The sequence below is a fragment of the Leptopilina heterotoma genome, unplaced genomic scaffold (genome assembly GCF_015476425.1).
Source record: "Leptopilina heterotoma isolate Lh14 unplaced genomic scaffold, ASM1547642v1 Lhet_40, whole genome shotgun sequence".
NCBI lineage: Eukaryota > Metazoa > Arthropoda > Insecta > Hymenoptera > Figitidae > Leptopilina > Leptopilina heterotoma.
In genome coordinates, this window is record NW_025111064.1 from 192002 (window position 1) to 207743 (window position 15742).

Below are 15742 nucleotides of genomic sequence, written 5' to 3' on the forward strand. Positions count from 1 at the left end.
AAAAGTAAATGTTTGTACATAAGGAGAAAAGTATACCGAAAACGTATACAATGTTAATTTTTGGAAATTGAACTAAATTAACAATTTATTTTTGCTTTTCTAATAACTGGTCTTGGGTGTAAAAAAGCCAGGGCAAAAAATCCATTGAATATTTTGTGAAATTCACTTGTTTTCTATTTAAACTAACCTTCTTATTTTACAAAATTTCTCGTGTTTATTTACTAAAATAAATTAAACACGTCGAAAAAGTAGTTCAAAGTGCATTAAAAAAATAAACAATGAATAAACGGTTGCAACGAAATATGTTATCTGTGGTGAAACTTAAAGAGAACTTCTAAAAAAGGTACGAAAAATTGGCAGTGCAAATCGAAAACAGGTAAACTTAATATAATTTTCAATTTTGCTTGCTAAAAACTCTTTCATATTTATTAAAATATTTTTCAAATAAGACTATTTGTCATATAAATAAAGGAAAACTATAAAAATACCTAAATTGATAACATGTTTTGCTAAAATCGTAGGGTGGCTTTTTCACCCCACCAGGTGGTGCAAAAAAGCCACTTGCAGTGCTTTCGTAAAACTTTTATAACTTAGTCCTTTCATGAGATAAAAAATATTTCCGTCAAGAATTTCAAACTTAATAACTAAACTTTCAATAACAATTGGAAATTTGAGAAAAAAATTTTAAGTACAGATTTTACAGCATCAAACGTAAAAATGTGGCTTTTTTACCCCACTCTACCCTAATTATATAAAATCTGAATTAAAAATGATGAATTTTGTCTTTAAGACGGTAACAAAACAATAAATTTACTGCAATAGCATTTAATTTCGTTTTTTTCTAAAATTTGAAGAAATTTTAAGTTCTAACAAATTAAAAGATCAATGACTGAACAAATCACATTTACATTAAACTTACAAAATTGTCGTTACCTTTAAAAATAAAAACATTAAAGTAAAAACCTTGATGAATTCAATTCTTTTCACACTCAGAGAAAAAGTTTATTTCACTGGATAATACTGTTTAATTGACCTATTTTATTTGTTACGCTAAAACGATTTTGTTGATTTAACTAAAACTTTATTGTTTTAAATAATAAAAGTTATGTAAAATATTAAAATCAATTATTTCTTTAAATTAAATAATAGTAACGACAGAAATGTAATATTTTTTTTACTTCTTTTATTTTTAAGAAAATTGTTCTCATGAAACGGAATCTCCTGTTTGATAATATTTTACTTAAAACAAATGTTTTTTTTTAATCAAAGACAAAATTAATCAACTTTTGTTTTGTTGCAAAATCGAAAATCGAGTATGTGTAGACTTTTTTTTTATCCAGAATAAACACATAAATGAACTAAAATCTAGTGTCAATCCCTGTTTATAATTAATAATATTTATTATAACTTTCCTCGATTTAAAATAGAAAATTTATGTATTTTTGGCACTTCTTGATGGCATGCATCATTAATTGTTATTTTGTCCTAGATAAAAATACTGAAATTAGGTTACAATATAGGGGGTAAACATGTGCAAGTTTTGTCATACATTATTATTTTATAATTAGGATTGGATATACTCAAGTCAAATGTAAATCTCTGTATTTAACAAGTGTTTTATAATTTTTAAATTTGACCTGTAACATTCCTCGCCACCACGGAAATTTTCTGTTACATGTAAAGAAAATTTACGTTGCTAATAAAAGTAAAAATTAGTGTCGGAAAAATGGAAAATAGTTTGAGAAGTTTAATAGAGATATACCTATGTACACATACACCTATATACTAGTTTATCTTTCATCCAGTATTTTATTATCAGCGTTAAAGACTACTAGACAACATAATGGTGAAGCAGTGATGATGATTTAAGTTTGAAACCCTTTTAAGGATGGTAGTTAGAGTTGCATTCGATCATAATTCAATTATATTAACTCAAATACTATCAATAATAACTATAAACATTTTAATTTGCATTTTGTTTAAATTTTATTATTTTAATTTATGATAGCTTATTTCAACTATTGTTTTGGGTAATTTTATATATTTTTTTTTACTAATCAGTGTCATATTTTATAAAGATTATGTTGATTCTGCATTTACATGTTTTTTTTTACTAAATTTACTATTATACATATTTTATAAAGATTATGTTGATTCTGCATTTAGATGTTTTTTTTTACTAAATTTACTATTATACTTTATCAACTATTCACATTATTTATAGATTAAGAATTAGGATTTACAATCCAATTGAAAAATAGGTCACTGAGAGATCTTAAAAACAAGTAGAACCATATAAAATTTAATATGGCAGCGTTAAAAAGTCTGGAAATCTGGGATCCTTGTTTTTAATTGATATGGTACTATTCTAACCATATAAGAATCAAAATTATAATAAGTATTCCAATGAACGGAACAATGTATTAGATTTTGTTATGATAGTTTAAAGTATTTAGAACGCTCTAGTTCAGGAATGTCACTTCTTTAGTTCCTTTATATATTAAATTCAGAAATCTATCTGAGCTTACAAGAAACTAAGTTACTAAAAAAAATGACGAATATTCAGTAGGGAAAAAAAAGCTTTTTCTTAAAATGAGAATTAAAAATTAATTTCTTTTATTAAAGAACTATTTTTATAATAAATAATTAAAAGTAGATTTAAATAAATTCAAAGATAAGTTATTTTATTCAATTAAAAAATTTAAGTTAATTAAACAAATCATATATATAGATTAAATTTTTTTTTTAAACAATTTTAATTTACTCTTTAAGTAATATTCAAGTGACTGATATTTTATAGATATTCACATAAAATGAATATATTTATTAAAATTGAAAAATGATAACTTAAATTAATTCACAGATGCACATTTACAAATATTATATATAATTATTATAACCAAAATCATAAACAAAAGGTTTGGTCTTTAACCTAATTTTCTATATTGTATTGTCAGAGAGTGGTACGTTGAAATTAAACTTAAAATTATAATATTATTAAACACCATATTAAAAGCGATTTCCTTACTTTGAAATGATAGTATCTACATTAAACTCTAAATCGAAAAGTCTCTCTGTGTAGTGACAATAAACAATTTAATCAACAATTCGAATAGCGTTGATGCAAATTTGAATTAATAGGTGATCAATTGTACCACAGTGTTATTCTTTTCTTCTGTCCTAATGCTTTGTATTACGATTTCTCATCCAGAAGTTCAAAAACTGGCTGTGGAAAGGGATTGTCTTGGCATTGAGAGAAATTCAGATAACTGATGATAAAATCTTAAATATTTGTTCTGGATTACTTCTTTCCTTTTTACCTTTTAATTTTACCTAAATTTTTTTTAATAATTTTTTAAAACCAACATAATTAAATTTTTGTTAGAATAATATATTTATGGTGAGTAATGTTAATTTATTTAAAAATGTGGCTTTAGTAGTCATGATATTTTGTTTTTAATAATAGCAGATTTTTTTTATTATTATTAATTCAATTAAAAGATTCCATAAAATTCAATTCAGTAAAATGATTCGATAAAATGCTTTATAGTGTTTGCGAGAGTGTCACTATGCATGTTTGAATTACTACGAACTTTAAGTAAAATACAAACCAGAAAATTAGTTTAAAATTTTAATGAAACTTTAAGGTTAAAAAAAGAAATAAAATCTCCATTTTTAAGTAACAGTTTCAAATATTGTAATAATACATAGCATTAAGAATATTTATAACAAATATGTAATTAAAATAAATAATAATTAGATTTTTAATTAAAAGACTAAAATAATAACGTTATAAATAAAATATTTATGTCTAACATGCAGATGCATTTTCTTAATTTTTTTTTTAAATTTATTTATTCATGACTTATACGAAAATTTTTTTTATTAACTTTCTTATGAATTTTGTAAAAAGATACAAAAACTAAACAATAATTTACAGATAAATATCAAGATAAAATCTGTAAGTGCTTCTTTAAAATGTCTATTTAAAAACATGTAGTAATATCAACAAACATTAGTAATAAAAATTTTTTTTTATTGAATAGCAATTTCAAAATCTCTTTGTTGAAAAAAATTTTTTTTTAATTCGAAATCGTATTTTAATATTAATATTATTAATTAAACAAGTAAATGTTACTGCCACAGAGAAGAGTTTTAAGTTTACTAAATTAAATATAAAATTCTATTTATTTATTCAAAAAATTTATTCTGTTTCTTATTAGTTTCAAAATAAAACTTGTTAAAATATCTGCTCATTTATACATATTTATGAACCAAGAACTTTTATTAATAAAAGTTAATATGATTTTTTTAAATCTTCTTTTATGTTGCTTTCTAATACTGGAATTAACAGTAGGACTTTAGTTATTTCTCACAACTGATGGTTTTTTTTTAGGTAAAATGTTTAAATGAGAGAATAGTATAATTAATAATAATCACATAAAATTGGATGATAGCATCAATCGTTTTGGATATTTGTCGCAATATTTACTCGAAAGCAACTTTAACAGTAGGGAAAGAGTAAGATTCTTTATACTCTTCATTTACGAAGAGTGACCTTACTAATCTTTTTGTAAAAGGCATTTAATAATTTACTCTGTATGAATACGTGTATGTGTACACATTGTACTTTTTTAGTTACAATGATATAGAAAGAATATACAAAAGGAGGTATTAGAATTTCACCACCACGGAAATTTTCTGATACTTGTGATGGAAATTTTAGTAAAGATAAGAAAACAGATTTAATTTTGTTATAATGAATTGTAGAGAAAAAAGAATTTTTTGATAAAAAGGGTTTTGTAATATGCGACTCATGGTTTGTCGTTTATCTCATTAGACGCGTGGACTAGGTGTCATAATCTCTAATTGAAACCCGATACACAAGAATGATATAAAAAGCAATTCACATTGGATTCGCATGTTACAATTTCATTACTAAAACGTAAAGACAAATAACAAGATAGAAATTCAAAGAATTTATAAATCATTTCATTAATTGATTAATCTCTATGATATCCCTACTAGACAATTTTAGGATATCCCATTGATATTCCCTACATTAGATAGAATAACTCTTCAACATATTCCCAGGTTATCCTCTTGATATCTTGAGGATGCAATGCGTGCATTTAAATTTAGTCACAAAAAAATTTATTTTAAATAAGAACGGGGAATCTCAATGACAACCGTTGATTTAGATAAATATTATGTGTTGAATTAACTTATTTACAAATTACAATTATATTTAAAAAATATCCGTACAACATCCCAAAGATATCCAAAGAATATCCTCTTAATATAAATTTTTTTTCCCTTTTTTTTCCTATTTTTTTTTATTTTCAAATTTTCCTATTTCTTTTTCTTTATTTCATTTTTTTTTTACTTTTCTTTTTATGCTATTTTTGTTTTGTTTTTTTTTTAAATTTTTCTTTAAATTTTCATGTGTCCTTTAAATGCGATTAATGTTAAGTTGATTGAAAAAAATTTATAAGATAATAAAGAGTAATACTGTAGTCCGCAAGACACATGAAATATGATCAGTGGCGTGTGTAAGAATACCACTGGGACAATATTCTTAGAAAGAATATGGAAATGATAAAAACTGATTGAACAGAAAAGAATTTTTTTATTTATTACAAGCATTATAGAAAAGCCTGGAATTGATACTAATGTAAATTCCAGGAACTGTTCTGATTATTTTTATTTAATTTGGAAAATAGGGAGGCATGCAAAAGTTCATTTCTACTTAATTTTAAAAGTTACATAAAATTTAAAAACTCCTGAAACTTCAAGGTGATAACGGAACATAAAGAACAACTTTAGATTAAAGAAAAGTTAAATATTTTTTAAAAATAAAAGGCCTACTTAGTTTACAAAAATATAAAACGATTTAACATAAAGCAAATAATTAAAATTAATTAATCTACTAATTAATGTTTTGAAAAATTATAGAACCTTTTCTAGCATGCTTAGCTAGATATTTATTTTTTTATTTCTACCTTAAGCAATATAATTCAATGTTATAGCAGACTTATGTTATTATTATTATATAACTATATTACACAATTATCATCTTTATAATAATAATTATTAGTATATTATAGTTATTATTATAATTTAGTACTATTATTTGAAGAAAAGTTATTGATACATCGCAAGAAAACTTATCAGGTCAGAATAACGATACTTTCATTGTTAAAATTAGTTATTTGTTTAAAACTCTATGAAAATAAATTAGTAACAATTCATAACAGACAGAATTGGTGCCTCTTTTCTAGAAATACGAGAAATTCAATTTTAAGTAAAGAAAAAAGACTAATTTATTTTTCCTGTGTCAACTAAAATTTAAATTTTACTAATTCGAGATAAAATAACGTAAATAAGTGAAATGGACTAATTTTTTGATTTTTAAAATGACACTAAATTTTCTGATTTTATTTTAGCATTTTTTTTTTACTTTAGTTTGAAAAGTGTATAATTTATTTTAGCAGAATTTTCTTTTTGTCTGAAACGTTATGGTTCACAATTTTAACGGACATTTTGGAATTTGAAATTTAGAATGATAGAAGAAAAACATTTTTTTTAATAGTGCGATAAGTTTAACAAATTCAGCGCGGAATTCCATAATCACTAAGCAATTTATATTTTATTCCAATCAAGCTCGTTTCTATTTCTCATCAGCTGTCTGCATTCAATGTTTCAATTATTCGAGTCGTCATCAACAACCTTTCGGTCGGAAAGCCAAGATAAATTAGAAATAAGTCATCATCAACGACGAGTCGGAGAGCCAAACTTACAATTTATTTAAAACAAAGAATTCTTATTTTCTGATGAGAGATAGAAGAATAAGCGAGTAGTTAAAATACTAAAAACCAGTGTCTTAATTGATTAAGTCGTCATCAACAACCTTTCAGTCGGAGAGCCAAAATCGAAACATAGAATAAGTCGTCATCAACAACCGAAGTTGGAGAGCCAAATTCTTAGCTTCTGTGAGACAGAGGTTCTTATGTATTTTAATTAAATTTTCCTGTGTCAAATTGCTTAGTAAAATACTGAGTTGTATTACTACAATCAGTAAATTTTGAAAATAAGATGGTAAAAAGAAATATTTAAAGGTAAGAAGAGAAAGAAAATAGAGAAACTGTATTAACTAAATGTTAAATTTTGAAAAATACAAAATGGTGCCACTGGTAACAAATGTTACCAGGTTACGAAGCAGGGCGGTAACGCGTAGGAAAATCCCACCGCTGCCACCATCAGCTTGTTACAAACCAGAATTTATTTATTGTTTAAAAATTGAGCTTTTGAGATGGCTCTAAATTCTAATTTGGGGAGGCACCAAGCTGCCAAGGTCTGAAGGACCTTGTTTAATTTGCGGGAACGTTATCCTACTTTTAAAAGAAACCTGCGATGCTTCGTTTGATTTATAAATTTAATTCTTTTGTCTTTAATTAGTTCAGGAGTTTTAAAGAAAGTAAATCAGATTTAGTATTTTAAATGGCAACATTTATTTAAACATTATTTCAGAACAGAATGCAAGGAGTTAACAAAACTTGCTAATGTTTGTGTTGGAGGATATAAAATTTGTATAAAGATTAGACCTTGGAACAATACAGAATTACTTACGTATATTTTCTTAATCCTACCGACATGGCATAATTCCTTTTAGCCGCGGCGCAGGCGCTACGCGCGCGGACTGGCCGGTTGAGGAACAGGGATCCTCCGTCGGGCAAAACACAGTTGAGAAAGTTGAAAATTTAGTCGTCTATGCGACTAATTTTCTTTTTCACGAACTCGCGAATTTTGTAAAGAAGAGAGTCTTCTTTAGTTTTGTGGGACCACTGAATTGAGACGGCGCAGGTACTACACGTACGGACTGGCCGGTTAAAAACAAGATTTTCAAATTGTTTAATATTTAATTAACTGAAACCTCACTCAACACAGCTCGCACGGGACTCCGTCGGTTAGAAGATTCTATTTTATTTTTTAGTCCGCCTTTCGTATTATATTAGTTTTTTCGCTGAGTTCTATACGGGGGTCCGACGCGCAGACGGGCTTAGTCTCGGCATTTCCTACTTTCTTGCGATCAACAGATCTGCCAGGCCGTAGCCGGGACAGATGTTGATCGCTTGAAAAGGAAAATTGTACAGCAGCGATAGAAATATCGCGACAAGCCTCTACTCCTTGTCCTGTTGTCAAAGTGGGGTAAATTTGTCAACTAAGGATTTTTAGAATTAGAAGTAGGGGAATCCTTCAGGCCCATTGGACTTTGCACTATGCTGACGTTTCTGATTGCATGCAGTTTTCGTGAGAACGGAAACGGCGTTGTTAATTTGATACTTATTAGAAACAATTTTTTATAACTAAATATATAAATTATAATTATATTGTAAAGAAAGAATTTTTTATTTATAATTATAATTTATTTATAGTTATAAGTGTTTAATATAAGTTGTATAAATAACGTTATATTTGTCCTACATTTTATAAGTTACTAGTATATGTATTTTGCATTCATAATTATACATATACACATATACATGCAACTTACAGTCCTCCGGCATTTTATTGTTAACAATAAGTTACTATAAAATGTTTAGCTATTATCAAATTATTTTCTGTAAATTTGGAATAGTGCATAAAACGAATAAAATATATACGCTTCATAAAGCGTTGAGTCAGCCTCCAAATGCATGTGCATTTTTTATGACATTCTAGTCCCTAAGTTTGTAGGCCCAAAGGGGAAAAAGGAAGGAGAGACAAGAAAAGACAATAGGAGAGACAAGGCAATGAGCAGAGGCATGTGTAGTATGATTGTGTGTGTGTGCCCGTAACGCGAAGAACTCAAGGGTGTGGTCGTGTTAGATCTTGTAGCCAGCGGAATCAGTGGATGTGCACGTATACACCTAGGTCGTCTGAATGCATATGTGTGAAATGCATTACATTTAATTATTTTCAAATAGAGGTTTCTTTTATTATATAAAATTTTAAGTATTAATAATGTTTATAAATTTATGCATATAATTTATAAACAATATTATAAAATATATAGGAATTTATGTTTTATAAATTCTGTCCTATCTTTTGTAGCTTTATTAAAAAGAAAAAAAATAATAATAAAATAGTACCTGTTAAGTACCTTGTACGTAACAATGAAATGTTACTAATTGATTTAAAGAACAAAGAATTCAATTTGTTTAAAATTTACGCGAGTATTAGGTAATTTTGACCGTTACCTTGTACACAGAGCCTTTGCTTCAGTGCGCTTTTTGGCCCTGCGCGCAAAGACAAAAAATACAATATCTCCGAAAGTTTAAGAGTCTTTATCGATTTCTTTATGTCAAAATACTCGTGAAATCCTAAGGAATCAAAATATCGCTATTAGAAAAAAATTAAAGATACGCTTTGATACACAAGGAACAAATTATAAAAATTCTATCTACACTACATAATTTAAATTTAATTTATGCATTATTATATTATATTTAAACAATTTTAATTTCTGGCATCAAGACTTCTTGCAGCATGGCAAGATCATGATGCCCGAAATCCGACACTCCGATAAGATTACTCTCTCGGTATAAGTGCCTTCCATTTAATTTCACTTCGACACCTGAAAGAATTCAAGAACTATAATAATAATTATCTGGCAATAATAATAAATTATAAAATATAATGGGTGTTGGATTTGATTCAAATTAAATTAAGCGCCTTAAGACTTGTACAAAAATTCATATTTCTATGAAATGCCTACGCGACGACGATGGCGAATTCGCCTTTAATTCCCCCAAATTTATATCCCTTTAGTGGGGATCGAAAGGAAACGCGCGAAGGAAAATCAGATGTAAAACGACAACCGACAGATTCACACGCGCGAAAGTTTGTACAAAATAAAATAAATTCAATTATATTAAAGTTGGTAAATTAAGTGTATTACTTTAATCTAAATCAACTTGAAGAGTGAAAAATACTCTATAAACCTAATCACAAGATTCCACATGGTCCTTCGAGCCGGATCGCCTTTTCGTCCGGAAAATTGAAAATTATCATACACGTGGTGACGCCATTTGTGAAAATTCGCTCAATCGCATCAACGTGGATTATAACAAGTTTATATCAACTCGTTTGTACTACAAACTACTCTTACAAAATTAATCGCGTTCTGTCGGTTCGTCGAGAAACTCAAAAATACTCAAAATTCGAGTTTCGATGCTGATTATATACTTGGATTCGATCGTAAGCTGCCATAGAAGACGCCACGCTGTTTTGTCGATGGAACGTCGTACCAGGAGCTGAAAAATTATTGGAGCAACGAGGCCAATGTTCCAGTGGGGAATTATATCCAGGAACCTGAGTCAACCTCGAGTCCAGTTCGAATTTTCAAGCCAAGCAGCCGCCGAATTTCGCACCGAGTGACCTGAGTTTCATTTGCATCTCACTTTGATTGACGAGGATAGCTGCCCGGGAGGAGATCATCGCATCTTTTATCCACCAGGTGAAAGCGCTTCCTTTTATTCTTTTATTTTTATCCTTTTATTATCATTTCTATACTTTTTTTCAAACACGTTTTTATTTGAATTTTTGCCCTTTGTACAATTTTTCTACGTAATAAAATAAAAAAGAGAAAAATGCCAGATGAGCATAGCGACTCTAGTGATTCGGGTGGTTCGGTTAACGGGAATTTAGAATCATTAAAACAAAAAAGAAAAAATGCAAAGTCAGCATTAACGCGGTTTGAAACTTTTGTAAGTAAATTTAAAAGTGGGGATAACATTGAAAATTTGAAGGCTAGGACGGTTAAAATAAATAACGTTCTCGATGAATTTATGGAGATACAAAACAAAATTATTAAAATTGAAGGTGAAAGTGATAAATTAGTAGATGAATTGACAAATTTCGAGAGCTCTTTCTTTTCGGTTATCGGTTCTGCTAATTTGATGATAAACAGAGCAGAGAGGTTGACACAAAGTTTGTCTCAGTCACAAATAAACAGTCCTCTGACTCATCATTCACTTTCCGATGTAAATTCAGTTTCTAGCCACGTCAAACTGCCTACAATAAATATACCTACCTTTTCGGGAGCTTTTGAATCTTGGTTGAATTTTCGCGACACTTATAGTTCTTTGATTCACGAAAATAATTCGCTCTCTAATGTGCAGAAATTTTATTATCTCCGATCCTCTTTGGCGGACGAAGCCGCGGAACAAATTCAATCTTTGGAAACGACCGAAGCAAACTATGAAGTTGCTTGGTCGATTCTCAAAGAGCGTTATGAAAACAATAATTTAATCATTAATAGTCATATAGACGCTATATTTGAAATTCCGAGTTTGGCGCGAGAATCGTATAAAGGTATTCGTCGTGTGCATTCAAGCATTGAAAAGAATATTCGCTCTCTGAGGGTGCTCGGCGTGCCGGTAGATGGGTGGGATATGATTTTAATTAATATAATTATGTCTAAATTAGACCCCATTACGTTGCGCGACTGGAAAGGTTTTAAAATTAGTGGTAAAATTCCTACAATTAAGGAAATGTTAAAATTTTTGTCTGATCGTTGCCAAATTCTTCAGGGCATAAAAACAGAAAAGGCCAAGGCCAACAATACAAAATCGAATGACAATGCGTCACGTTCGCGCCATGCGTCTAAAACCTTGTTGACAGTCGATTCCGAGTATTGTTTTCATTGTAAAGGCTCTCATTTTATAAATGCATGTAGCTCATTTTTAAAACTTCCGGTAAAATCGAGGATTGACGAAGCGCGCAAATTGCATCTTTGCTTAAATTGTCTAAAAAAAAGGCATAATACGCGCGAATGTCGTAGTCAGTCTACGTGCGGAAAATGTTCTAAACGTCATAACACCGTACTTCATCTGGAAAATATAGAAAGAAAAGAGTCGTGTGATTCCGCGTCGACTGTGTCTGTGTCTTCGTTAGCAGCGTGTAACACAATGTCGAGTAGAAAACAAGTATTGCTCGCAACAGCAATCATAATAGTAAACGATAAAGATGGCAAGCCTCATGAGTGTCGTGCGCTTCTAGATTCTGCTTCACAGTCCAACTTCGTAACAGAGAATTTATGTAAAAAGCTCAAATTAAGCACTAAACCAATAAAAATAAATATCTCGGGAATCGGGCAAGGAGAATCTCAAATAACTAAGCATATTAATCTCGTAATTAATTCACGTTTAAACTCTTTTAAGGCTAAATTATCGTGCTTAGTGTTACCTAATATAACAACTAATATTCCAAGTGCATCTTTCGAAATTGATAATTTGAATATCCCGGATGATTTGCGCATGGCAGATCCTGAATTTTTCGAGTCAAACCCCATTGACATTTTGATGGGCGCGTCCATTTTTTGGGATCTCTTGTGTCAGGGACAAATTCAATTAGGGGCAAATTTACCCACTTTACAAAAAACGCATTTCGGTTGGATTATCTCCGGTTCATTATCGCTAATACAAGAACCAAAAAATTCTCTTTGTTACTTAACAAAAACAATTGATCTTAATGATCAGATGTGCAGATTTTGGGAGTTGGAGGATCAATATGTTACCTCGAAAATTGACATTTTAAAAAATTGTCCTCTCGAAAATCATTTTAACAAAAACACACAAGTCACTTCTGAAGGTCGTTTTAAGGTCACTTTACCTATGAAGGCTGAGGGGGGAATTAATTTAGGAGATTCCAAAGAAATAGCTACAAATCGATTTCTTTCTTTAGAGAAAAAACTAGCAAAAAATAAAGAATTAAAATTTCAATATGATAAATTTATTCAAGAATATATTGATTTAGGTCATATGACCAAACTTGATAAGGATGACCCGCGAGAGCCTAGCTATTACATACCACATCACCCTGTAATAAAATTATCATCGCATACAACAAAACTCCGTGTTGTTTTTGACGCTTCGGCAAAAACAACAAATGGGAAATCGTTGAACGATATTTTAGATCCGGGCGTCCCGATGCAAAATGATTTATTTGAAATTTTATTGCGATTTAGAAAATATCTCTTTGTAGTAACGGCAGACATCGCTAAGATGTACCGCCAAGTTTTAGTAAATGATTCTCAAAGAAAGTTGCAACGCATAATTTGGCGTTTTCATCCCCCCATTTGCCGATTGACACTTATGAGTTAAACACTCTGACATACGGTACGGGCCCAGCTGCTTATCTCGCTATTAGATGTCTCACCGAGATAGCGCTAGAAATTCAGGATTCTCTTCCGGCAATTAGTAAAATAATATTAGACGATTTTTTTGTCGACGACGTTTTGACCGGGGGAAATTCTTTGAACGATTTAAAATACATTCACCAAGAGCTTGCACGTATTTTAAAGGGGCGAGGGTTTGAGTTGAGGAAGTGGTCTTCGAATAATCAAGAATTTCTAAAAGAAATTCAAGCTAGCAATGAACAGGAAGTGAATTTCGTGGTCTGTATGACTGAGGATTTTAAAACATTGGGACTTTTATGGAACCCGGGAAATGATATTTTACTTTTTTCAGTCAATTTGACTATTAAAGGTCTAACTGTCACAAAACGACAAATTTTGTCCTGCATTGCGCAGATTTTCGACCCTTTAGGTTTTCTCACGCCTTTCGCAACTGAAGTCAAGGTCATTCTTCAAAAATTGTGGCAACTTAAATTGTCCTGGGATGAATCCATACCCTTAGATTTGCGCACTCGTTGGTTGACATTACGAAAAAGTTAACCTGCTTTGGATCAAATTCAAATACCACGTCACGTTTTGTGCCAAAACCCTGTAAATATTCAATTGCATGCATTTTCCGATGCATCAGAGATGGCTTATGGTGCATGTGTCTATATTAGAAGCTGCGATAAATTTAATAATTGCACAGTTCGATTTTTGACTTCTAAAGCACGGGTAGCTCCCTTGAAAAAGATTTCTATTCCAAGATTGGAACTTTGTGGTTCCCTCGTACTTAGTCAGTTGGTAAAAAAGGTAATCGATTCCCTACAGTTGACTTTCAATGAATTATATTTTTGGACTGACAGTACTGTCGCATTAGCTTGGATACAGTCTTGCCCCAGTAGATGGAAAACTTTCGTCGCGAATAGAGTTAGCGAAATACACGAAAACGTTGGAAAGGGTAACTGGTACCATATCGCCGGCACTGAGAACCCAGCTGACATATTGTCGCGAGGTTTAGATCCAAAGTCATTGAGAGATAGTCAGTTGTGGTGGGGCGGTCCCACTTGGTTGGAACTTCCAATTTCCAATTGGCCTATAAATGATAAATATGAAGTCGTAAACGAAAATTGTATTTTGGAAGAAAAAACAGTAAGTTTAATAGCGATCAATAAAAAAGATTCGGGTTTTTTATCCGCGTATTCGAGTTTTTCGAAATTGCGCCGAATAGTGGCTTATTGTCTGAGATTTTGTTATAATTTGAGAAATAAAAATAATAAGAATCTGGGAAATTTGACTAAACTCGAAATTTGGAACGCTACTGTTGCAATTTGTAAATTCGTGCAAAAAGAAAAATTTTCAGTAGAACTCGCTGCTTTAAACAAAAATCAAAATATACCAATTAAAAGTAAATTGTTACCTCTCAGTCCTTTTTTGGAAAATGGTGTAATAAGAGTGGGAGGCAGAATAAAAAATTCTGATTTTGACTACGCGAAAAAGCACCCTATTTTATTACCCAAAGGTCGCATAACGAAAATGATAATTTTGAACGAACATGAACGATTGTGTCACGCTGGCACGCAGGCCGTTCTTGCATCGCTCAGAGAGTTGTTTTGGCCGATTTCAGGGCGCAGTCAAGTGCGTCAAGTAATACGTAAATGTATAAAATGCTATCGCGCAAATCCGAGAACAGCTGTTTCTTATATGGGTGATCTTCCATCATCGCGCGTGCTTCCAACTCGACCGTTTTTGCGGACCGGAGTTGATTACGCGGGTCCGTTCGCCGTAAAGGATCGGAAAACTCGTGGTGCAAAAACAACAAAAGCTTATGTTTGCTTATTCGTGTGCTTTTCTACTAAAGCAATTCATTTAGAATTGGTAGGTAGTTTGACGAGCGAAAATTTTATAGCTGCATTGCGACGCTTTGTTGCACGCAGAGGGAAACCATCCGATATTTATTCGGATAATGGTACCAATTTTGTTGGCGCTAAGAAGGAGCTCGCGGAAATGGCAGAATTTTTAGTAAATGAAAAATCTACCATAATTTCATCAGTAGTCGAGTTAAGTATTCAATGGCATTTTATCCCTCCTCGGTCTCCACATTTTGGGGGTTTGTGGGAGGCGGGCGTGAAAACAGTAAAAAATCATATGAAAAAGGTTCTCGCTAATGCTTGTCTGGTATATGAAGATTTTTATTCTATTCTGGTTCAGATAGAAGCGTGCGTGAATTAACGTCCTTTGACTCCTATATCAGACGACCCAAATGACCTTCTTCCCTTGACTCCTGCGCACTTCCTGGTGGGTGAGACCCTACAATCTGTGCCTGATCCAGACTTATCTCATCTTGCAGAAAATCGATTATCAAGGTTTCAGAGGATGCAGAAACTGGTCCAACATTTTTGGAAACGGTGGTCCACCGAGTACATTGCGGAGCTTCAAGGTCGTACCAAATGGAGAACGAACGAAAATTCACCTATAACAGTTGGTTCTCTTGTAATTGTTAAGGAGGACAATTTGGCTCCAATTAATTGGAAAATGGGGCGAGTCATGGAACTGCATAAGGGAACAGATAACGTTGCCAGGGTT

At 30.9% G+C, this 15742-nt stretch overlaps 2 protein-coding genes across 2 annotated transcripts; both read left to right on the forward strand.

The window, feature by feature from the left end:
• Positions 1-10631: 10631 nt before the first annotated feature.
• LOC122506260 lies at positions 10632-13145 on the forward strand. Its single transcript, XM_043618352.1, has 2 exons — positions 10632-12633; positions 12799-13145. The coding sequence occupies exons 1-2, from the start codon at positions 10632-10634 to the stop codon at positions 13143-13145; spliced, it is 2349 nt and encodes a 782-aa protein (XP_043474287.1).
• Positions 13146-13807: 662 nt separating this feature from the next.
• LOC122506261 lies at positions 13808-15388 on the forward strand. Its single transcript, XM_043618353.1, has one exon. The coding sequence runs from the start codon at positions 13808-13810 to the stop codon at positions 15386-15388; it is 1581 nt and encodes a 526-aa protein (XP_043474288.1).
• The last annotated feature ends 354 nt before the right edge of the window (positions 15389-15742 follow it).

Coding starts and splice junctions, on each gene's coding strand:
- LOC122506260 (XM_043618352.1), top strand. CDS start 10,632: ATGCCAGATGAGCATAGCGACTCTAGTGATTCGGGTGGTTCGGTTAAC. Junction 12,634..12,798: donor CACACAAGTCACTTCTGAAG/GTCGTTTTAAGG, acceptor ATATTGATTTAG/GTCATATGACCAAACTTGAT.
- LOC122506261 (XM_043618353.1), top strand. CDS start 13,808: ATGGCTTATGGTGCATGTGTCTATATTAGAAGCTGCGATAAATTTAAT.